This window comes from Spinacia oleracea, chromosome 4, assembly GCF_020520425.1.
Source record: "Spinacia oleracea cultivar Varoflay chromosome 4, BTI_SOV_V1, whole genome shotgun sequence".
Lineage (NCBI taxonomy): Eukaryota > Viridiplantae > Streptophyta > Magnoliopsida > Caryophyllales > Amaranthaceae > Spinacia > Spinacia oleracea.
Window position 1 is genome coordinate 173,939,427 of NC_079490.1, and position 24,203 is coordinate 173,963,629.

The 24,203-nt window shown below is 35.8% G+C and overlaps 3 protein-coding genes across 4 annotated transcripts; all 3 read left to right on the forward strand.

The window, feature by feature from the left end:
* The first annotated feature begins 734 nt into the window (after positions 1-734).
* Positions 735-8,189, forward strand: LOC110786482 (protein HAPLESS 2). Its single transcript, XM_021991038.2, has 18 exons — positions 735-1,178; positions 2,002-2,145; positions 2,472-2,560; positions 3,184-3,223; positions 3,528-3,585; positions 3,681-3,741; positions 4,239-4,317; positions 4,426-4,560; positions 4,694-4,888; positions 5,159-5,239; positions 5,318-5,418; positions 5,637-5,754; positions 6,046-6,078; positions 6,177-6,270; positions 6,391-6,479; positions 6,621-6,736; positions 7,235-7,335; positions 7,437-8,189. The coding sequence occupies exons 1-18, from the start codon at positions 939-941 to the stop codon at positions 7,946-7,948; spliced, it is 2,286 nt and encodes a 761-aa protein (XP_021846730.1). The 5' UTR covers positions 735-938; the 3' UTR covers positions 7,949-8,189.
* Positions 8,190-8,287: 98 nt separating this feature from the next.
* On the forward strand, positions 8,288-15,534 carry LOC110786498 (translocase of chloroplast 34). Its single transcript, XM_021991049.2, has 8 exons — positions 8,288-8,757; positions 9,159-9,270; positions 9,377-9,484; positions 10,193-10,317; positions 12,517-12,781; positions 14,233-14,301; positions 14,403-14,564; positions 15,121-15,534. Exons 2-8 carry the CDS (start codon positions 9,172-9,174, stop codon positions 15,226-15,228), a joined length of 936 nt encoding a protein of 311 aa, XP_021846741.1. The 5' UTR covers positions 8,288-8,757; positions 9,159-9,171; the 3' UTR covers positions 15,229-15,534.
* A 1,807-nt stretch (positions 15,535-17,341) lies between these two features.
* LOC110786499 (uncharacterized) lies at positions 17,342-23,503 on the forward strand. 2 transcript variants are annotated; one of them, XM_021991050.2, is made up of 5 exons: positions 17,342-17,919; positions 21,477-21,773; positions 21,869-22,096; positions 22,429-22,557; positions 23,036-23,503. In XM_021991050.2, the coding sequence occupies exons 1-5, from the start codon at positions 17,677-17,679 to the stop codon at positions 23,243-23,245; spliced, it is 1,107 nt and encodes a 368-aa protein (XP_021846742.1). In that variant the 5' UTR covers positions 17,342-17,676; the 3' UTR covers positions 23,246-23,503. The 2 variants fall into 2 exon arrangements, with proteins under 2 accessions (XP_021846742.1, XP_021846743.2); XM_021991051.2 differs by lacking the exon at positions 17,342-17,919 and adding an exon at positions 21,172-21,192.
* Positions 23,504-24,203: the final 700 nt, after the last annotated feature.

A 24,203-nucleotide genomic window follows, 5' to 3' on the forward strand; every position in this document is an offset into this window, starting at 1 on the left:
AAGTTAATTCGATTTCTTTTTTTAATTACACAAAATATATATTATTAGATTATAATTTTTATTTTTTTAATTTGTAATTTATAAGATAAAAAGAAATATATATTTACTATAAATATAATAAATATTTGTTTCCTGATTTGTATCGACTACCTTATTTATATATTTTCATAGTAAAAATATTCAATTGATAGTAAAAAAAAATTGATGACACGTTGCCTATGTGGTGCATACATGTACCAATGAAACGCCGACACGTAAGATTGCGACAACATTTTGTTGTCGCAACTTGCGACCTATATCATCGTCCTTTGATTGGTTCTGATTTTATTTAGACGATTTGCAAATATTAATCAAATATAAAAACTTATTGAATGTGCTAATAATAAATTTTACCACAAATGAAGATAATAATAATAGCAAAATAATTTTGATGAGATCACATGAATAACTAACTCGAGTTTTCCCATTATTGAACTAACCATTTCATAATTTGATTTTTCTATGACTCCCTTATGTATAAAGATTTTAAATATTAAGAACACTTTATACTCCAACTTAAAAAATAACTTATTTTAACTTTGTATTAGATATAATTTATAAAACAACTATTTGTATATGATGATATAATAAGACAAAAATTACAAAAATTGATAAACCCGTATATTGTATGGGGCTTCAATACTAATTATATCATCATATATCACTTAAAAATTAAAATAGAAGTGCTACGGTTTTACAAAACCCGTACCACCTTTCCGTCTTTTTTCTTCAACTTTTTCTTTCTTCTTACTTCTTAGCACTTCTTTTACCCTCTCGGCTTCACTAGGCAGTTATTTTCATTTTCAATTTTCAATTTTCAATTTTCAATTTGTCCCCTCTTATTATTTGATCTTCAAACTCCTATCAATTCAATTCAACGATGTCGTAAACTTGTAATAATGCAAAGGGTTTGTGGGATTATGATGTTAGCGTTGGTTTTACTAAATTTCTACCCTTTTCTTGTAATTCATAATTATGATTTTGGTTATGTGAGGGGAATTGGAATTGGGTTTGGAGAAGCAGTTCAAATCCTTTCGAAATCGAAACTCGAAAAATGTGAGAAGACTTCTGCAGATAACAATGGCAACCTTAACTGTACTCGCAAGATTATCATCAACATGGCTGTTCCTAGCGACTCTGTAAGTTTTGTGTTTCTTATGTATTATTCATGATTGTCCTTTGTCGTGAATAAGGTTGCATACTTATCGACCACTGTTGTAGGGAATGTATGATCAATGTATATGATGGCTATAAAAAATACTTTCTCTTATAAGGTAGAATGAAAATTACAACAATGTAACATTTTTAACATAATTCCTAGACCCTATTATCCTACGGAGTATATTATATCCCTTTGAAGGACATGGTAGTCTGTACTCATTTTACTTCTCCACTGGTGAAATTTCTTTACGCCTTAGGAATGTAGGTTCAAATTATGAAAACTTTGACTGTAAATTTTCACTGTTATATACAATCAAAATATTATCAGGTAAGTGCTTGGAATATGCATGCGCTCAAAGTATGAAAAACTTTGATGGTAATTTTTTCAGTATTATATACGTTAAAGCGTTACCATCTAAGATCCTGTTAGAACTTTGTCATGTAAATCTTGTTACTTGTTAGATTAATCGTTATGTATTTTTAGAATATCAATCTCTTATCATTTTTTCACATACGGCATAGATATATTAGAGTCTGCAAATAGTAAGTGTAAATAACTTGAACAAACCGAGTATAAGGTTGCATACATCTCGACCTCCTGTGCGACTGTTGTTTAGTGTTGTTGTTAATGTCGTCTGTATAATCATTGTATATGATGTTCTGTAAAACGATATCTTAGAAGGTAGAATGAAAAACATACAACAATGTACGTGGTAACATTCTTTTAATACAATTCCTGGACCCTGTAAGTCTGTAACCTGCATAAATTATTCTTAACATAAAGAGTTGCATTGACTTCAGAGTGGAGGAGAAGCCTCCATGGTGGCAGAAGTTGCAGAGGTGGAGGAAAATTCTACAAACAAGATGCAGACTTTGCGACTACCTCCAGTGATTACTGTCAACAAATCTGCTGTTTACGCGGTGTTTGATCTCACTTATATACGAGTATGGCAAACTAGTACTTCATATCACATATTACCTGCTAATGCTTAACTTCCTTGATCACTAATTGTTTTAGATATCGGACTCTTTCTTGGTCTGCAATGGCCCCTTGTGCTCAAGATGTATGAAATCTAAGTACAAAGGACAGGAAAAAAGGACTATTGATCAGAGAGTTGGCTATTTGTAGCTGATGAGAAAATGCTTTCTATATTTAGAAGCTAATTTGCCAAACTACATAGCTTCTTATACTGTTTCTTGCTTTCTGTTTCTTCCTCTACTTGGCTTGTACTTATTCAATAGTATGTGACATTTCTGCATCAAATTTTCAGGATGTTCCCTATAGACCCCAAGAATATTATGTCCAGACGCGTAAGTGTGAGCCGGATGCTGATGCACGTGTTGTGAAGATATGTGAGAGGCAATCTCTCTTTCTCCGCCCCACCCCCACCCCTTCCACTTTCTGTGTAGTGTTCTTTCTGTGCAGTAGTATATGAGCATGTTCCTTTTGTGTTTCTAGAACCTGTATTAAGCTTTGTTTTACTTCTTAGAGCATGTTTGGTGTAAACTTAGGAAATGAAATGGAAAGGAAATAAATAAGAAGGGGAAAGGATAGTGTTAGCTATTACCATTATTACTTGTTTGGTATACCTTAGACAAGGAATCACTTGTAACAAATTGGGGATTGAGGAGGGTAACCATTTCGTTACCATAGGGTTAGGAGAGGTAACAAAATGGGGATAATGGTTACCCTTAGGAAATGGATTGGGTTACCACTCCTCTAATACCAAACATTAGGTAATGGAAATAGTTAATTGATTCCATTTCCATCACTTAAAAACACTATACCAAAACATGCTCTTATTCTCTTTGAGATTTATAAAGAGAATGAAATGTTTCATTTTGAAAATGGGAGGTTGAAGTAGTGACCAATTTTTATCAAGTCTGAACAAAAATATCTCTTTCTAGAATTTAAATATATATACCTGCTTTGTCTACCTGTAATTTGGATACGATTCATTCCTTTCGTCATTGGTTTTGAAGGTTGAAGGATGAACAAGGTCACATCATTGAAGCCTCTCAGGTATCGTATTAATTTGGTTATAGTGCCTCAAGAGCTATGTTTCTCTCCAATAAGCCACCAGCTCATTGGTTGATCATGAATACCCCAAGTCTCCAACTGAACATACATACTATTTAAAATTTGTTAGAAGTAATCGAATATCTGTTAGAACATACTTGTACTCTGTAACTGGTCTTCTCGATACTTAATCTATAGTTTACAGTAGCTCACCTATTTTTAGAATTAAAAGTACTTGGTATGTAGTATTTCCTTTTTATCTCTGTACTGAATTTCTTTGTTTTATCTTATAAATTCCACACTCCAGCCAGTCTGCTGTCCTTGTGGTGATAGGCGACGAGTACCTTCTACATGTGGAAACTTTTGTAAGTGTGAAATTTATCATATAAATTCTGTACTTGTGTTCCTAGGGTTCTGATTGTTTTGTCTTGTGTTTTCTCGCTTATTTATTGTTGATCAGTTGACAAGCTGGTAAAGGGGAAAGCCAATACTGCTCATTGTCTACGATTTCCTGGAGATTGGTATGTCAACTGACCCCTTTTAGTTATTGTTTGTGTGTTTGGATTCTCTTACCTACAGACTTCCCTCATTGCATCAAAGGTTCTAAACTGTGCTTTACCTATGCTAATACATATCGTTAAATTGAGCTCAATCATTTGTACTCCGCATGTCTACTTTTTCAGTAGGGATTTTAGAGAAGCTTTACTAGGTGGCTAGATGTTTGCTGTGTGTTTTCACACATACAGAAGATAACTCATGATAATATAGTATGCATAAGTAGACTAAATGTTCTCTACCTCCTTTATGAAAGGGAGGAGAAAAAAAACTTCATTTAATACTATTGGCTAAAATTATTTCCTCTCTGGACGTACTGTTGTCTGCTAGTGGTATCTTGAATTGCTTCAGTTGTTTTTTTAAGTTCCTGAATGCTTGTAGATTGTGTTAAACACGGTTACTTGGTTGTCTTCTCAATACTCTTTTTATTGTCTAGGTAACCCTTTTCCCCCATTGTTTTTAGGTTCCATGTATTTGGCATTGGACAAAGAACTGTCGGATTTAGTGTTCGAATTGAAGTCAAGACTGGATCTAAAGTATCAGTGAGTCACTTCATTACAATCTTGTACTATCTGATTATGTTTTAGTCTTTCTCTTCCTTATTTTCTTTCCCGTTGCTTGCTTGTTTGGATTCTTGGCTCACCTTATAGGAAGTGATTGTTGATCCTGGAAACAGAACAGTCGTATCCAATAACAATTTCCTTAAAGTGAACCTTGTTGGGGATTTTGGTGGTTACACTAATATTCCTTCATTTGAAGACTTCTACCTAGTGATACCGAGGCAGGTACGCCTGCTTTTCGATGTGCATTGAGGCCAATTTTAATTTAATCTAAAATTAATATCTAGATATGCTGGAAATATTTTTTAGAGCTTTTTTTTTACAAAGTAATTTTTCCTTGACTTGTCGGATTTTGAAGCATGGACCAGGCCAGCCTCCAGATTTAGGAAGAAATTATTCTATGTATATGCTACTTGAGAGAGTGAGATTCACATTGGACGGCCTTGAATGCAACAAAATCGGTGTAAGTTATGAGGCTTTTAATGGTCAGCCAGATTTCTGCACCTCCCCATACTGGAGTTGTCTGCACAACCAGCTGTGGAATTTTCATGAAGTTAGTACCCTCAAGCCGAAATCTAGAAGTATCAATGATTTTGGTTTTCCCCAACATTCTGTAGCATTGTTATTTAGGCATTGTTTTTGCATTAATACACTAAACTATATGGTCCTTATAGTTTGTGGATTTCTGCACATCTATTTGTATTCTTCTAAATACTTTGGCATGTTTTTACCATATGTTCCCTTTGTTTACTGATAAAAGTTACATCCGATTTATGGTTTTGTTTGGGTTTGCAAGTGTTTGACCCTTGAAACTGTTTCTCAGGCTGACCAGAATCGAATTGCTCGAAATCAACCACCTTTATATGGCGTTGTAGGAAGGTTTGAAAGAATAAACGAGCATCCAGTTGAGTTGCTGTTTTTGTATCTCATATTTATCTGCAAGCTATTGCCATTAACTGTCATTAACTGAAAATGCATATAGGGTGCAGGGCCGCGTTCTTTTTCCTTTGGGATTTCTGAAGCTCTTAACACTAATCTTCTGATAGAATTAGCGGCTGATGACATTGATTATGTTTATCAGAGGTTAGTATATCTTTTTTCCATTTCAGTGCTAAGAGTGTTTGCCTTTCAATTGCTTCTCCGGAAAAACGATTTCAGACATATCTTGCATAATCTAGTTTGATCAGGTGGTGACTGACTGTCTGTTACATTGCTCAATTTGTATGTGTTGCTTTGTTGAGGAAGTTGTTGTCCTGATGTCATAGGGCTTCATTTTCTGACATGATTACTTTTCATTTTAGGAGCCCTGGAAAGATTTTAGGGGTAACTTCCCCTACATTTGAAACACTTGCTCAGTTTGGGACTGCAGTTATCAAAATAAAGAACACTGGTGAAGTGGAAGCATCATACAGCTTGACAGTATGTCAATACTACTCCCGCTATTGAGCCTTCACATTGTTCCAACATCTCATTAGTTGTGTTGTTTTATCCTCTTCCCATCACCTACAATTCAAATATAAACCATTTTAGGAAATGTGACAACTTTTTTAGACATTCCAATGTATTATAATTTATATGTGACCTATTGATATTGAACCGGGGGGGAGGGTTTATGTTGTAAGTTGTAACCACATTTATCCTTTTAAATTTCTGGATTATAAGTTTATAACAGCTTAAATATTGATTGATTTTCATTAAAATCTTGTACAGTTTCAATGCTCAAAAGGTGTGACAATGATGGAGGTACTATCAATATTTCCCTTGTGGTTTATCTTACATATATATTCATGACTAGGCCTCGATTCCTGGTAACTTCACAAATACGGAGTTTGTGACTGCAGGAACAATTTTTAATCATGAAGCCTGAAGAAGTTGTTACTCGATCTTTCAAAATTTATCCAACTACAGATCAAGCTGCAAAATATGCATGTTTTGGTAGACTTTTTTTTCGAATTTTTGCTGATCCTGGTTGTGTTTTCTATCATATTTTGTGTTTCCCTTTTGTCTAGAGTCAGAATTTATACGTCCAAGTCTTAAAGAACTTTCCGAATGCAGCAATTTTAAAAGATTCGGAATTTAATGAAGTTGACAGAGCCGAGTGCCAGTTCACCACCACAGCCACAGTACTCGACAATGGAACACAGGTAAAGATGACCGCTCACTGCACTTTCAAGAGGCGATGTGTAATACTAATACCCCTTAACTATATCCACTACTTCTGCACATAAATACATTAGGAGACTTTTGTGAGTAGAAAGTAACAGAAGCTACCTGATAAACTTCAGGGAATTCCCTTTCAGCCGCCGAAGTCAGATACAGCAACATTTTTTGAAACTATCAAAGACATATGGAACAAGTTGTGGTCTGGTTTATCAGATTTCATCACAGGAAAGACTTGCAGGTATTTGTATGGAGATTGTTCAATAAATTGTTCTGATTTTACATGGTTTAGAAAATGCTGTTCTTTACCTATACCTAAAATCTACTTCCTAGTACCGAAGGATCCCTGCTAGGTCAGACTTCAGATTCAGATGTGACAGCATAGTATGACAGTATGACTAATGGTTGTCGAATAAAAAGAGCACCAGAAAGATTTAGATGTGTCTCTAGTCACTAGTCACTACACTCTGACTGTTTGTCGTATAATTGTTGAGGCTGATAATGTTACATGTGATGTAGCTTAACCATCCTATATCACTTTAAGTAGCAATTAAGTGAAAAGTTCAGCCTATTTTAGCCTATGCTAGTCGTGCTTCCAGACTTTACCTGCTAGATTTTATTCTTGGAACGTGTACCTGATGGCTGATTCTACTGACGTAATAAGCAGAACCGCAGAAGTGGTTGATGTTCTGGTTTTCATTCCATGTTTTGATCAGTTTTGTTATGTTGTTTTGAGTAGAAGCAAGTGTTCAGGGTTATTTGACTTCCAGTGTCACATTCAATATGTGTGCATGAGCTGGGTTGTCATGTTCGGCCTATTTCTGTCCATCTTTCCTACAGGTAACTGAATTCTTTTTTCTCAGCTTCATTGGTTTCAGCATAAAAATCAACAATAACTACTAACCTAGTTAAATTACAATACTTTTTTTGTGGGCGTTTAGTTATGGTGGTACTGTGGCTTTTACATCAAAAAGGACTGTTTGATCCTCTTTACGACTGGTGGGAAGATCATTGTTGGGAAGGTACACCAAGGCACAAAAACACCTTGAGGCATAAAATTCAGCATGATCAACATCTAATTCATCACAAGAAACATAAACCTCAACATCATCACCGAGTTGTCCATCATCACAACATGCATGATAGGCACCGGAAGAAGAAGAATATTGAACAAGATCATCACCACCATGCAGCACATCGGTCAGACTATCATAACCAGCATTTGCACCATGTCCATAAGGACAAACATAAACATTACAAATATCAAAGTAGCGCCGGTGTAATTCAGCAGTTGCAGTCGGAAAGCAAACAGGGGGATGATGTGATTCAGCATTATCATAGGCATAGGAAAGAGAGGAGAGACGTAAAAAGGACATCCGAGTTTCAGATTTATGATAAGGAAGATGTACATGAGCAACACCAGGATGAACATCATTTGTTTGATGAGAAATAACATATACTGTATCTAGAAGAGAACTGATGCATTAAAGGATTGTGAAGAATCTGATGATTTTACATCAACAATTCAATTCTTCCCTCTGTAAGACAGGAGTCTTAATAGCTTCTTGTAGTCAGTAGCTAGTCTTTGTTGGGTTGTATAAATTTGTGTGAATGTAAAGGTTATATATACAACCCATTGAAAACTTCATTAGAACGTAGAAGATACGTGTACTATACTTAAGATTTAGATTGAATCACGTCTACATCGTTATTCATTATGACTTATCTTTAGCACAATCCCTTGTCTTGTGTTTTTTATTTTAAATATTAAATAAAATACGGCTTAACAACCACTGTATAATTACACGTTCATCAAATGGACTGTGGGATGTGGATTATGGGAAATACAAGGTGCAAGCTTTTTACTCTCCTGTATACTCCGATAGTCCGATTTAAAGAATTCAGATTGGGGTACGCCAATTTCATTCACAAGTGAGTTCTTACTTGTGAACTCAATTTTCAACCCGTGAATTTAAAAACACGACCCGACCCATTTTACAGCTTTTTCAGAATAATCAACCGTCTACATTCTACTTGAGTACAGTTTACAATTTTTGGGTCCACATCTTATTACGAATCAGGTGGGGGAAGGAGAGAGAAAGACAGATATTAGCGCGAGGAGGAGGCAGAAAAAGCGAGAGAAAGAACAAGCAAGGGGGGCATTGAAGTTGATAAGGCTGGGGTTTTAGCTAAAGCCCTTATCTTTCCTCTTCCTTCCATTGACGGCTTCTCTCCTTTTACCCTTCATCACCAACAACTCCCGTAAGTTTCTCTTCCCACCAACTCCATTCTTTCTGGGTTTTTTAGGGTTTTTCAGAACATTTTATTCAATACCCACGTAATTTTCAATGATTAAATGCTAAAATGAGCCTTTTGTGTTTCAATTTTAGAAAATTTTGATGGGTTGCAGTGAATTTTTAGTGGGCACTGAAATTCTATGCCAAATTTCCCAATTGAAATTGGATTGGCCCCTCTTAAAGTTAGGGTTTATACGACAGTGTTTCTGAAAGTTTAAAACTTTTAGGGTGGACAATGTATTACATTATCTTCTGGCACATTGTGCAATTTTGATTTTGATTGAATTTGGTTCATCGAAAGAGGTTTCAATTTTTAGCCATAGTTTTTTTTAGAGTGAATGTTAGCCATGGTTGTTTTTTTTGCAGGTGAGAGATTAAGATGGCTTCCCAAGTGGTTCGTGAATGGAGTGGAATTCAGCAGTTTCCGCTTGCAACTCAAACTAAGTTGCTCGAATATTTGGGGAAACTGAAGCAAGAGGTTTGGCCCATTTTTTACATTTCAGCTCAATTTTGTTCATGTGTAATTGTTTTTGGGAATCATATAGAGTGTTTTGACTTGTTTGTTTTAATGTTTTTGGCTGTAGAATGTAGATTCATTGACCATCTTGGTAATGGGGAAAGGCGGTGTTGGGAAATCTTCAACGGTAAACTCAGTCATCGGTGAACGAGTAGTAGCTGTCAGTGCTTTTCAGGTATTGGTTTGTAGCATTTTCGAAACAAATGGCATATTGTGACACTGTATTTTTTATATATTCATATATAGTATTTCATGATTATTTGTTATCGAAGTCCATGGTTTTCCAAATACCTGCAAACTTCTTGGAGGAAATATAATTATCTGAAAGGCTGTAATTGTTTCCCATCCTATTCACTCATTCTTTTTACTTTTGACTTTTGAGGATCCTCTAAGGGGCACCTCTGAAGGTGGAAACCACCGAATGAATCTTTTAGTGCTCTAATTTCATAGTTGGATGTTCTTTTTGCTTTAGTTAGATGGTCTGAGCCTCCTTGGCGTACTAAGAGGACTATGAGTTCTGTTCTATGTGGTACTGAAGGGTTGGGGTGTCGAGAGTTCCTTATTTTAGGCTGAAAGAACAAGCGTGGAACATTTCTTGGGAGACATGTGAGAATGGTGCTCCAAAATCTATGGCATTGTCAGGGTTGCGCCAGACTTAAGATGGATTAAATGGTTACATATTTGGTTGGGTTTTTGGCCTTCATTGCATATTTGTGTTTTCCCCTTTGACCAAGATACACAATATGAAGATATTAATTTACTGTATTCATTATCATGTGTTGACTTGGAAAGGACATGACTAGAGTTTCTCTTTTTTTTAACATGAGGGGCAGTTGTCATTTGTTCTGCAAGTGTTTTTATCTTTCTTTGTATTGACTGTCAGTCTGAAGCATCAAGGCCTGTGATGATTTCTCGTGCAAGAGCAGGATTTACGTTGAACATTATTGACACACCAGGTCTTGTTGAAGGAGGATATGTGAATGATCGTGCTATTGATATGATTAAAAGGTTTGTTGTGGCTGATACTGTGTCACATTTTTATTATGGAAATTCCTTTGTATTTTTAATAATTCTCTATTTTCAGAAATGATGCATGCTTCTAGCCCCCTTGAGAACTTTGTTCTCATAAGTTTTCTTGAATGTAGTACGCTCAGTTTGGTTGCTTACTTATTGTCCTGTTGGTATACTTATTAGTCTGTTTCCACCTACCCCGAAATACCCACTGGGTAAACTAGTTCTACTATATACTTGTGTTTATGATGGACTGATTGGGAGAGTGTCCAAGAGTTATGGTAGCCACAAGGCCACAATGTTTTTGTGAATGGTCCAATTTTTTTTAAAAAATGGATATGAGGGTTTGATTTTCTCCTCTGCTATCTGCTATTTCGTACTGTTGTTGCATCTCGGGTAATTTTTTTTTTAGATTTCCTCGTGAAGATTGTGGTCATAAGTCATCCACCACAGACCACGGCATTTCAATATGGATAATCCCTTTCTTTCCTCACATGAACCCCCAAAGAGGAATAACGTGAGTCTAGGTCTTACAGAGAGGAGAGATTTAGATAAAGGACTATCCTTTTTGTATGTCCTGTCTATCTGTCATCTCTTTACCTCTACTTCCCATCTTTTAGTGACCAACTGTGTTCTTCTTCCTCAACAAGATATCTTAGAGGTGAAGACGATCAGCTTTAACATCTCTTGAACTTTCAGTTTTGTCTTCAGTATTATAACTTTTTTCGCATGAATATACTCTAGTAGATTTTCCAGCTCCACATAGACATAACCAGGGTTAAGGACTTAAGGCTCACGGACTGAATTTTGAAAAGGTTTATGATGCCTATTTCCATGTTCTATTTGTGATCAGAAATTCAGAACTATTTGTCCATTTCCCTGATATATGGGTGGGATAGGTTCTCTAAAAATATTAGTTTGATACCAAAATGGGGCATGTTCTTCCATTTTTGGCACATAAGGCTATGATCCCTAATGAGTGCATATCTTTAAAAGCTGGAAGGATGTCTGTTTCTAAATTTTCACATATATCATCAAGAGGTCATTGAAATAGTTGAACTGCAAGAAGGAGAAATTTTCGTATCAAAGCGTCTAAGGTTAATATTGATATGTGTTATGTACTTATGTTATCTTATTTTACTTTTATGCCTTAAACCTACTACGATGTGCTATCTATTGGGAAATCTCGGTAACATTACTCTTAACATTAAGATAGCTTCAAATACCATTATGTGAAATTGGTGTGTAGATTTTATCTAGTAGTTCAGTTGTATCATCATATTCCTGAACCATATTTTTTATGTTATTTTGTTGATGTGTTGGCTCGCTACACAATTGAGTTTTTATGGTGGTGGTCTCTATAACTAAGCGTTATCTTGAGCTACATACAATATTAAGCAATCATCTCTCTCAGTTTTTTTTCTAAATGTATCTGTGTGCAATTGTGCATCAGCTGTTAGTTGATGGTGCACAATTTAGATGCTTGTCCCTCTTTATTTCTGAAGCTATTAACAATTAATTAGCTCTCTTTAATATCTTTTTAACTATGCACTTCATCTATTCTAGAAAACTTCAGCTGTACTCACATTGCTATGCTGTGTGGATATTATGGATTTGTCTGATTCCCCCTCTTGAGCTTTTGTGGTACATTACCTGAATTTGTCTACTTGTTTTGGTATGAAGGTGGATAGATTTTGTTATAACGAATGCAAAGAAAGATTAAATTAACGTAATTAAAGAATGCAGAGATTTAACGTGGTTCACTAACAATGTGTTAGCTACGTCCACAGGCAGAGGGGAGGAAAGTTTTATTGATCTTGAGGAATACAGATTACAGAATACGGCTAGGTTATCACCTAAAGAGTTTATATAGTACTCTCTAGACAGATGCGGAAAAGCCCAGAAAATAGGCCCAAAACAGATAACCCGTGTCTAAAATAACAGATACCGTAAGGGGCTTGACCGATTCAAGGCATTATCTAACAGATTTGTTTGGCAATCATTTCTCGGTGTAGAATACAATCTATCTATCTATCAATTTAGGACGATCTTCACATTTTAATACATGATATCAACACCTAACAATGTGAAATTATTGTTATTATCGTCGATTGTTCTTTTTCCTCCTTTTATTTTGCCTTACCTTGTCATCCTCGTGTTATTTCTAACTTTCTCCTTTTGTGTTGGTTGGAGCAGCTTTCTTTTGGATAAGACTATCGATGTATTGCTGTACGTGGACCGCTTAGACTCCTACAGAGTGGATACATTAGACAGGCAGATTATCCAAGCGATTACATATAGTTTTGGAAAACAAATATGGAACCGTGCTGCTGTTGTCCTTACTCATGCTCAGCTCTCACCCCCAGATGGATTGAGCTATGAAGAATTCTTCACTAAAAGATCTGAGGCTCTTCTAAAAGTTGTCCACCTTGGGGGCGGAATAAGAAAGCAGGATTCCCTTGTATGGCATCTCCATCCTTTTGGCTTTTCTTTGGTCCATTCTTCTGTTTGCATTGTGCCTCTCTTGTAACTTTTTTTAGTGTATGCTGTTATAATGTTGTGTATTGCTCCTCATTTATTGTTTTCTTTAGCAGAGTAGAAATCTTGAGGGAAATAACACAGCTAACTGCTTGGTCCACCTTCTGAATCAGAGTTTTAGCTCCCACCAAGTGTGCCGTAAATATCTCGGAAGCTGTAGTAAATATAGGCAATAAAAAGTATCTTTTGTGCTATAATTACTCCTTGAAAGGCTAGTATTTAGATTTCTAGTTTTTTATTTTTCTTTGTCAAATATCCTACCTTCTGAATCAGGTGCTGATTAATTTGTTTTGCCTTGATCTCCTAAAAAATCTCTCTTTTTTTCTGGGATCAATATGTTGCTGGGGTCTTTCTGGTGTATCCTTAATTTTTTGTGTTACTATTCTGATCTAATGTGTTTCTACTCGTTATTTCTATGAAAAAAAGGCATAGGAAAGATGTTAATTTTTTTTGTGAGCTTGTGTAGCATTCTAGGGTTTCCTTAATAATCCATATTATATTTTTTTTATTTGTTTGCATTTTTAGGTGCTATTGATTGATTGATTCAAATTCGCCTATTGATTTGCCTTTGAGAAAATCAGGTTATCAGCAGCCAAGTGGTAGTTTTGATGTGTAACTTTTATCCTCTGGTGTTTTTTTGCTACTCCTAAAAGGCACTTGACTCCTGTTGGATGGAATCAGCAAATAGTTGACATTGGGTTACACTTTAAAAATAAGGATTCAGCATATTTGACAAAAAATTCCTTTATGTTCGTTCTGCCCTCCCCGCCACTTTTAGGCTCCGTTTGGTAAGGCGTAAAACGTTTTCATTGTAAAACGATTTTCCATGAAAAACAGTTTTCAAGGGAAAACACAATTCCAAACTGTTTTCCTTTGTTTGGTAACTTAAAGGAAAATGGGAGAAGATGGTGAAGATTGAGGGGGAAAAAGGAGAGGGAGGTAAGAAGGAAAGAAGGAAAAGTGGTTTACCTCCATTTCAAATGGAAAAGGGTTTTCCATCTTTGAGAGAGTAATGGAAAATTGTTTTCCATCTCTTACCCAACCAAACAACGTAAAATGATTAAAAAAGGGAAAATCGTTTTCCATGAAAACGTTTTACGCCCTACCAAACGGAGCCTTAGGATAATGGCTTTTCCCACAGAGAACCAGAGACTTCTATTTCTTGCAAATGTCTGGCATTTATTGTGGTTCGCGTGTTATAGAAATTATCCTTCTTATACATGTCTCTTGTTTGGGCTCCTCCTCTATACAAGGACCATTTAATGCATTTGTGAACCCTAGCTGGATTTCAGTTTTCTTTATGTTTGACTTGATTATGTTGTGTTTACACTTCCTTAAGCTGAACATTTATCGTTTTGTTTAATTTTCTCCTAGGCATTCTCCATGCCTATTGTTTTGGTTGAGAACAGTGGGCGATGTAATAAAAACGAAAGTGGCGAAAAGGTCAGTACCTATTCCGTTGTGCTTCCATCATTAGTATCTGCTTTCAACTCGATCTAAACAACTTTAGATATTTTAACTGGTAATTATTGTCCTCATTATAGGTTCTCCCAAACGGAATTTCATGGATACCAAGTTTGGTCAAGACTATCATAGATATTGTTTCAAATGGAAGTAAGGGTATCTTGGTTGACAGGAGGTTGATTGAGGGACCTAACCCAAATGCACAACACAAGTGGTGGATACCCTTGATTGCGGCAGGTCAAGTAAGTTTCTAAATCGACGAGATTAATTTAACATATGTCGTTCTGTTATTGTAGTTTTTGCAAATGGTTTAATGGTTGCTCCCAAGAGATTTTTTATAACTTGAGCTATCTCGCCAAATCGTATTGCATTTTCTGAAATGGCTATGCAATAGTAATGATTAGTGTGTGCCTTGTAGTGAGAGGAAATACATCTCTGTAAGCTCCATTTCTATTTTCTGATATTTGCGCGTTTTTTCCCCCCTCCTTCACTTGAAGACTCTTGGTTATTGTTTTGGTTCACCTTGATTAGGGTTACTCGGTTTCAAACCCTTTAGGTGTTTTTCAACCCTTTTTTTGGGTAAAGAATTGGAGAGGGGTTGTTCTCTTAGTGTATACAAAGCTAGGGATTAGCCCTCGTCTGAACTTTATTTTTTTCAAGGTGAAAAGAACAAAGTCATGTACTCTTTTTTGTCTAGAAGTTTTTTTTTTCCTTTTTTTTTACATGAATAAACTAAAAGCAAGTCTAGAAGCATTTATACAAAAGGTTAATAACATTTTCTGGTATTTCCTGGTGTAGTATCTGTTGGTGCAGAAGATTCGTGGTTTGATAAAAAATGATATTGCAAAGGAAAGTAAACCTGCATGGGAACTGCGAGATACTGGTGCAGCCAAGCGCAAGTTCTAATTCTGCTTCTTTATCTCGTCTCTGACAGTTGTGGCTCCACACTTTCCCATGACTTCTATAGAGGTAACCTTAGGTGAGCCTTGAGAGCGATTTTGAGTATCTAAGAGTGCTGTCTCTTTTATCTTTTTGTTATTTTTTAAGTTTTGGAGCAATGAAAGCACACTTTTTCAGTCTGGTGTGGTAGAAATTCTATTATTGTATCTAATGAATAAGTATTATTCACTTTATGAGGAATCTAGCTGGTTAATTTTGTAATAACACTTTCCAGTATTGCTGTTACATCTGTTATTGCTGTTTTGTTCTTGATTTTTTGGTTGGAAAACTTTCATACAACAATATGCAGGTGACAGATATGTTTGCTCATGTTTGGTGGATTGATCTGCTTTGGTTATTACATTAACCATATTATCTTTACATTCACTGAAATTCACACAATCAACGAAATGCATTTGAGCATATCCGTCTAATTAACTTAACTTTGTGCACATAGTGCATACGGCATTGAATTGGGTTCTTGGGTGATTGTCATTTTCATTCTTCTAATAGGGTTTCCTTTTTGTGATGGTCAATTTATATACTACTTACAAATTACGTTTGTTATTTTGTACATAAAGGAACTTAATTGTCCAATATACATCCTAAATGTGAGTATTACTTTTGTCCAAAGGCATTACATTTTTTTATGAAAAAGTCTTGTCATGCCATCCAAGTAATCTCAAGGATCTCATTAGGTCTCAAGTGTTAAATGTATTATAACAATCGTGTTACTTAGGTCATTCAACTACTATGACATGTCTAGCAATCTGACGCAGTCGGAATTACCAAAGAAAAGCAAGCGCTAATCTTTAGAACGAACGATCGAATAGCTATAGATTTACGAGCGATAAATCTGTAAAAACTCCGGAATCCACCAGAAAAGAGATAAACTCTCATAATTTTATTATCAAAAGAATAGTTCTCCTCTATTGACGAAAATAAAGTGTTTAAATAGTTAACACAAAACCCTAATACGAAGCGGAATTAAAAACAAAAGTCGAAAATAATTAAACTGCAGTTTTCGAGCCCTAAACGAACTCGGATGACTTAACATCAGTCACGGCGTAGCTGTGAGTTGAACTCGTGGGCCCGTTTCCTTTCCAAAAACATATTATATTAAGCAATCGGACACCGGAGGCTCAACTAGTAGAAATCATTTCAGCAATTTTTGGCAATTTTTGTCGAATCGTGCACCCATCCTTCCTACGTCACAATCTCTAACACAACATTACAATAACACGTCCGAAACTAACACAAAATTAATGAGAGAAAACACACTGAAGTCAGCACGATACGGAACCAACCAAACACCCCTAGTGTTGTGAAAATTTTCATAATTTCTACCCTACATTTACATTAATTTTTATAAATATTGTGAACAACACGAAATAAACACAATGCCACAATATGTATATAAACTCCAAGTACTAACATGATTACTTAAAGGGATATCCATTTATCTATAGAGGACTATTATTATATGTGTGTTTTAGGCCCTGTTTTTTTAAAAAAACTTAATTTCATTTTAGCTCAATTAAGTTAAGCTTCCTTCAAAAAGGAGCTCCGTTTAGTTCACTTTTAAATTAATTCGGTCCCAAAGAACATACTCGTATTAGCTACCTTTGTAAACCTTTCTCACACATTCGAAATATTTGTTTAGACCTCTGCTCAATATCTGGCAGCTCTACAAGAACAGTCCAACTTGTATCTAAACTCGAAAGTAATTAATTACTCTGTATATTTAGGTAACTCTTTTTTTTATCTTATTTTATTTAAACTTATTTATTCGGAATAAGGTGAACGTAATATCACCTTAATGCCCGGATCCCCGTTAATACGATTTTAATCAATATGACCCGACCCAATATGAAATTATGAACGATCCATTTGATTAAATGAACAAGTGGAACGATAATGATCAACCAGAGGTTAAAATGAGATCACTCTTTTGTCAAACCTAAAATATAGTACAATCTCCACCATGGATTTGGGTGGACGGTGGTCCTTAAAAAGTCCAAATTACCCCTTTTCTGAATTTCAAATCCACGTGTCTCTCTCTCTCAATTACTTTCGTGTCTAAACACACTTTTGCCTCTTTCTCTCTCTCTTCCGCCTGTCTCTGTTCACCATTAAAACACATTCGTAGTACCATAAAAGCGGTGTAAGAGCAACACGAGAAATCACTGAGAGTTTCGCCAAAATTCACAAGTCACACACTCTAAAGTTAGCTTTTTCATTCATCATTTATTAAAAAAACAGTTCTGCAAATTGCGTAATTACTCATAAATTTAATTATTTTCCTAAAAAAAAAACTAAAATCTGGGTTTTTCTGGGTTTTCTCTTAAAATTTGTGGGTGTGAATTTAATTTTTAGAATTAATTAAAAATAATAAAAAAAAAGTTTGATAAAGAAATGGATGGGAAGAAAAAGGGGTTGGAAGGAGGACAGGTAATGGACGGTTCAGATATAATGGAGTTGGTTGAAAATAAGGAGGTGTTGAGTAAATATGTGGATGATAAGTTCAAAAAATTAGATAGTGATAATGATGGTAAATTGTCAGTGAAAGAACTTCAACCTGCTGTTGCTGATATTGGTCTTGCTCTTGGTCTTCCTCCTAAAGGCTCTTCTCCTGACTCTGATCACATCTATTCTGAGGTTTGTTTCCTCTCTCTTTCCTTCTTTCATATTTTGCTCCACTTTTTAGTTTCATTTTTTTTTGGTCCGAATAAGTCACAATGATCCAACAAATTACAAGTAGGGGAGGGAGATTTTAACCTGGGATGTATTGTAAGCGTAATGTATAATGGCCGGTAAGTTCAGAATTTGTTGTTATCCGGTATACGTGTACGGACTAGTATCCGTACCTGTGTTCTTATCCGTTTTATGCAACATAGGTCATGCGGAATGAGTGAATTTAATACTAGCAATGAGGAAATGGGTGTGTGTGACATATGTCATATGTCATATATTATTGGTATGATAGGGTTATGTTACCATGCTTGGATTTTGGGGAGTGTTAGGAGGGAAAAGGATCGAATGAGGGGTATAATTTTACCCCTTTGATCCAGAAAAGATTGTCCACTACATAAATGAACGACACATCGTCTTCGATGTGGACAATCTTTTCTGGACCCACGACATTGAAATTCCAACTGGTTTGGGAGAATCGAGAAAGAACGGTCGTAACTCGTAAGGTTCGTTTTGGCCTTTTGGTAGGTTACTAGACGGAAAATATCGAATTTTTGAGTAGTTCATGTAGTTGGTTAAGTCCTTGATAATGGTATTCATAAACTTTGGTTGAATTACATTTTGCGAGTAATTTCTTCTTTTAGCTTTTGTGCCTCCTAAAGAACTAAAAAGAGTTGGTAGCCAATTGAGCTATCTAAGCTGATGTTTGGTTGCAAGTAATTAGAGGGGGAAGTGTGACTTCCTAGGAAGTGCACATTTATCATGTTGTTTGGTTGGCATGAAATTAATAAGATGGGGAAGTAGAACTTCGTGGGAATTTGGAGTTTCCATGGGCTCCCCTTGATAAGTCACAATTCTCATGTCATTTTCTAGGAAATGTGAATTCCTTAGTGCAACCAAATAAAAATATGCCATTTCCTAGGAAGTTCACACAGGAAGTAACTTCCCATTAACACAAACTTCCTATGGGAATTTAATTCCTATGTCAACCAAGAATGTTGGTGTCTGGTGATTAGGAACTTTCCGTGTAGACTCTGTACATTCGTAGCCTCGTAAATGTGTTTTTATGTGTCTCTTCTAGGAAGTTTTTTTTTTTTTAATCCTCCGACGGAAGGTAATGCACGTTACCAAGCAGCACCTCCTTAAGATAACCTCAATTTTAGGAATCGTAATTATTGCTTAGTTTATTAAGGAAAACCAAGTTGAGAATTGCTCCCCGAATTGCTCCTGCTGGATTATTCAAGTATCGAACTTGATCCTACATGACACTTATAGTTGTTTTATAGCACTTATATTATAAAAGTCTCTGTTTACTCATTAGGGTGAGACTATTAAGCTACATATAATACAATATATTATGTGGATACCATCTAGCTAATTAGTTGGTTAACGTTTTGGGTGGTACCAACTACAAAGACATGAGATTGAATTTCGTCTCCATTCTGTAGCTCCTTAAACATACACATAGAAACTATTCGAAAGTGTATGATACCTAATTCGTAATAGGATTGGTTGTGTTTTACACTATGTGAACGAGATCCCAGAAGTCTAATGTTTAGAGCAGAGGTAGGTGAAGTGATTTTAAGATGGTCGGGGGTCGGTATTCAACTAGTTATCTAAGTTCGTCGTGGTTGGTAACTGATGGATTTACTTGGCTCAAGGAACTATTAACCTTTAGAACTCTCTGTTGAAGGAAGCTTATATTATTGTGATGGATGAGTTTGGTTGACTAGGTTATTAGAAAGGGATGAACAGAAAAGGATAAAAGCTGTAATTTTTTTAAAACTATAGCTTTGTAGATTGATAGTAGCTTAATACATAATTAATGGCAAAAAAGACAGAAAAGCGACCGGCCTTATTATATATCCCTTTTCTTTTTGTTCATTTGGGGTCTCTATCTGATAATAGCTGTTGTATTGGTTAAAGATATTCCCACTGGTTTCTGTGATGTTGAAATTTGATTTTTTTAATTTGAATTTCTTGCTTGTGTATCTGTTGTTGCTTGTTACATGAGTTTCCAATTTTCGATTCAGAATTTTGTTATGCAAAAGATTGCAAATCCAAGTTTTGTTACGATTGATCTTAGACTAACTGTCTAACATTGTACAAGTCACTTCCTCAAGAAACTTATTAAGCACTTACTTAACATGTCAAAAACATTTCGCCAGCCGGCCAGACCTTTCTTTTAATAGAGGAAGTCTTTGATGCTCTGAAGAATCTTATCTTTGTTTATGCAGCAAATTAGAGACTAAGCTGTTAAATAACCGCGTATAGTGGCAGACTATCCTACCAAATGATCCTTTTAGTGACCTAAATTATTCTTAATGAGTTCATTATAATATGATATGCTGCAGACCAGCCAAAAAGTAGGCCGCCAGAAGCTTTTTATGCAGATCAGACAAAGAGCTAGTTTTAATCAACCCCACATTACTTTTTCATCTCTAGGTTTCCCAGAATTTGGGATTGTGGTAGGGAGAGAGGGGGGAGGGGGGTTTGGGGTGGGGGAGGAGCTTTTTCTCTGCCTTTACAGGAATACAGTTAATATGGTAAAGGCAAATCAAGAGCTTTAAGGAACCGCTACCTGATTATCGAACATGATCTAAATAACTGGCTAAAACCAGAAATTAACTCGATTACTTGGACTGTCCTAGTAATTACTGTGATTAATATTGTTTAATCTAGCATAGTAATTTAATTGACAAGAGACTTGAATACATTCGGCAAAATGGCTAATCGAACTGAATAACTCATCACCTGAATATGACCTGATCCAAACGACATGTTTGCCACCTCTACTATGTAATGAGAAGGCCGGGTGGGGTCCAAATTATCATATGGAGTATTTCTTCTAGGCAACTTGCAAGTGCTTGTGTAATAATGATTTTGACATCCAGCAGAAAGAACCATGAGGCTTTTGAAACTATCCTACTTAATTTGCCGAAAGTGCTCTTTGGAGTGGGGACCTCTAAGAGAGTTGGTAGTCAATTATCTCTGGTTTAACAAGCAAGCTAACCTTATGGATCACAATTTTTATGAGGATCTTAGTTAACTTCATAGTTTAGGCAATAAATATGAGCAAGGACCACATTTAATGAAAATATTATTAAGATAAGTATACCTAAAGATGTGGAGTATACCAATAGAATGGTTTGGTCGGTTTGTGAAATGTCTTTGTCTGCCAATAGAAACTGTAGAATGTGTAGATCGTCTAGAGTTTCAAAAAACTGCCAAAAGATGCAGGTATGTGAAATGTTTGGGGTTAAAAGAGGTCACCGTCTAAGGTAGTAGTTGTGAAATTCGTGTTTTATAAGATTGTGAACGGCGGTATTAAGCTACAAATCAACATAAACTTTGAGGATGTGAAAAATGAGGAATTAATTAACCATGTGACTTTTCCTGTTTGATAGCAATTAGTATTTAGTACAGCTTGAATTGAGGGTTTGAGTCTCTAAAACATACAAATAGCACTAATAAAAAAGTACTCATAATTATGTTAAATTCATTCATTTTGTTGGTTGTTATAGGTTCTGAATGAATTCACTCATGGTACGGAGGAGAAAGTAAGCAAGAGCGAGTTTAAAGAAGTTCTATCGGACATCCTTATAGGCATGGCTGCAGGACTAAAGCGGGACCCCATTGTTATCCTCCGCATTGATGGTGAAGAACTTCAAGAATATATGAGTAATCCTGTTTTTGAGACGGACATGATGTTAATTTTCTCTGAGACTGCAACTCCAGATGGAACTTTCTGTGATCAAATTGTCAAGGCTTTGCAAAAACTTGGTGTTGATCAAGGGTTGCCCCCTATATCAGATTCTTGGGTAATTTACTATACTATTTCGGTATTTCCCTTGTTACATCTTCTTATCATTTATTTCAAGTGTATCATTGATCATATATGTATAATTTTTTGTAGGTTATGAGCAATATTGTGGAACCGTCTTTGGAGTCGTGTACTCGGGATTGTAATGATGATGAGCAACTGGTATCAGCTCAGGAGGCTTTCCTGAAGGAAGTGAAGAAAGTACTTGAGAATATAGTTGAGCGTCTTAGAGAGCAACCTGTGATTGTTGCACACACTGAGAACACCTACGATGGAAGTGCTATCAAGAACCTTGTAGCTAATAAGTTTGAAACAGACAAGGTATCTCCGTCATCTTACCATCTTATCACACACATCAAACCTCATGTATAATTGGCCAAATTACAATATTGATCCTTTGACATCTATGTTACTCGGACTCTTCATTTTACCTCAAGTACCCTTGACATTCTGATATGGGTATTGACACTTCTACTCTTCATTTTTGGACAAAAAACATGGAAAATTCTCAAACTTGTTGAGTCCAGAGTAGTGTCAGACACGAACCTTTGTCGATATTTGTTGGGTTGTTCCCGAGTCCAAGTACAATTATTAAGGTCAATATTTGCTTCATATATGAACTTAGGTTATTGTTTTGTGGATGATATAACTAGGTACTGAATGCTGTGCTGGAAACCTTACCTAGAGATAAGAATGGAAGAATGTCAAAGGAGTGTCTTCGATTGGCATTAGATTCATTGGCTCCGTCTGCTGGTTTACCCCCTTATGGCGCGGTTGCTGAGGTAATATCTAATAAGTCATTTTGAAAAATGTGTTAGCTTATGCTAGTTATGTCTAAAGATGGCTTTGGTCCGGGCTGACTTTTGGGCTTATGGCCTGAACCCAGCCCATTTGTAACAGACTGTGACGGACATTTCAAAAATGGAGGCCCACATGCCGGGCCATGTTGGGTCGGCATGCCCAAACCTAATTTTACTAAATTTAGCACGTTGTCGGGCCAGGCCGGAGCGTGTCTTGTCGTACTTTTTCAAAAAAAATATGGCCCGACCCAAGACTTCGCCGGACCGGGCTTCGTGTTGGGTCGGGCCAGCAACCATCTTTAGTTATGTCCTCATGATCTTTAAACTCCTGATCCTTGAAGCAATTAAGTGTAATCAGAATTATTATAGAAGCTGTCTCTGTCTCTCTGTCTTGTATTTTTATGTACGTAATAATCTGTTATTTGTCATTGCTGATATGGTTAAAATATACTATGAGCAGATGGACAAGGTAATTAACGAAGTGTTTAAGATGGTGGATGCTGATGACGGGAAGTTCGTAAAAGAAGACGAGTTCAAGAAGCTGTTGCTGGAAATCATAGGGAGTATCATGTTACAACTAGAAGGTAACCCTGTTTCGGTTTCTACTAACTCGGTTGTCCACGAGCCCCTTGCCGATCCTTCTTCGTTTTTGCAGACATCGGCCTCATGATCTTAACCCGTGTCACTTGATATTGCATATATAAGTAATAAACGAAAGCCTAAATCCTAATCGCGTCTGAAATCACTCGTGTATTATAAGCAATTTCAGCTAAAGATGTTAGCAAATCTTGTGTTGTTCTTATGTTTTGTATTCAATGTAGCTTTTCTACTTCAGTCATGTATTGCTTGTACCGAAAAGAGCTTTGCATAGTGTTTTATGCTTGATCACAGCAATTTAGTGTTAATTGATGCATTTTGTTATGTATTACTCCCTCCATTTCTTTTTGATCTTCCTGTTTATATAAATGTCGTTCCTATTTGATCTTTCTGTTTCTATTTTGGGACATGACTTTTTACCATAAATTTTCCCACCATCCCTTATTTAATTCATTCACATTTCCCTATTCACCCACCCAACCCCACTTTTATGATTTTTTATTACTTTCATAAAAATATATTCTCTCTCCTTCATTTCTTTATTGCTTTCTTCATTTATTTATTATTTTCTCTTACACCCAATCATTACTCTTACACCCAATCATTAAAAGATTCCAGTTTCTTAATTTCCACCCAAAACTCCAAACAGGAAGATAAAAAAGAAACGGAGGGAGTACTATTTACTTGGACCAAAAATGGTATGAGATCCTTTATTTTGCTAGATTTTCTTCAAAGAAAAATACTTTGCTAGTCTTTCTTTATTATTGGGTTTGTTTTCTGAATATGTCAATAAGGCTATTTTATTAGCAATTATTGTTTCATAATTAGAGGCTTGGGAATAAACTAGAGGACTTGACTCGTTTTGGAAGTGTTATCGGCTAAAATCTCATATAGTAGTGTTTTTACTAAATTCTCTTATAGTAGTGTTTGTTAAATGGTTCCTTATTTTTCACGGGATGTCCTGTATTATTTGTGACTTGTGAGTACGTTTTTCTGAATGCATTTAATAATTTTCCAATTAGGCAATTGTA

Coding starts and splice junctions, on each gene's coding strand:
- LOC110786482 (XM_021991038.2), top strand. CDS start 939: ATGCAAAGGGTTTGTGGGATTATGATGTTAGCGTTGGTTTTACTAAAT. Junction 1,179..2,001: donor TGGCTGTTCCTAGCGACTCT/GTAAGTTTTGTG, acceptor CATTGACTTCAG/AGTGGAGGAGAAGCCTCCAT. Junction 6,271..6,390: donor TGCAAAATATGCATGTTTTG/GTAGACTTTTTT, acceptor TTCCGAATGCAG/CAATTTTAAAAGATTCGGAA.
- LOC110786499 (XM_021991050.2), top strand. CDS start 17,677: ATGGATGGGAAGAAAAAGGGGTTGGAAGGAGGACAGGTAATGGACGGT. Junction 17,920..21,476: donor CTGATCACATCTATTCTGAG/GTTTGTTTCCTC, acceptor TGGTTGTTATAG/GTTCTGAATGAATTCACTCA. Junction 22,097..22,428: donor ATAAGTTTGAAACAGACAAG/GTATCTCCGTCA, acceptor TGATATAACTAG/GTACTGAATGCTGTGCTGGA.
- LOC110786498 (XM_021991049.2), top strand. CDS start 9,172: ATGGCTTCCCAAGTGGTTCGTGAATGGAGTGGAATTCAGCAGTTTCCG. Junction 10,318..12,516: donor GCTATTGATATGATTAAAAG/GTTTGTTGTGGC, acceptor TGGTTGGAGCAG/CTTTCTTTTGGATAAGACTA. Junction 14,302..14,402: donor AAAACGAAAGTGGCGAAAAG/GTCAGTACCTAT, acceptor TCCTCATTATAG/GTTCTCCCAAACGGAATTTC.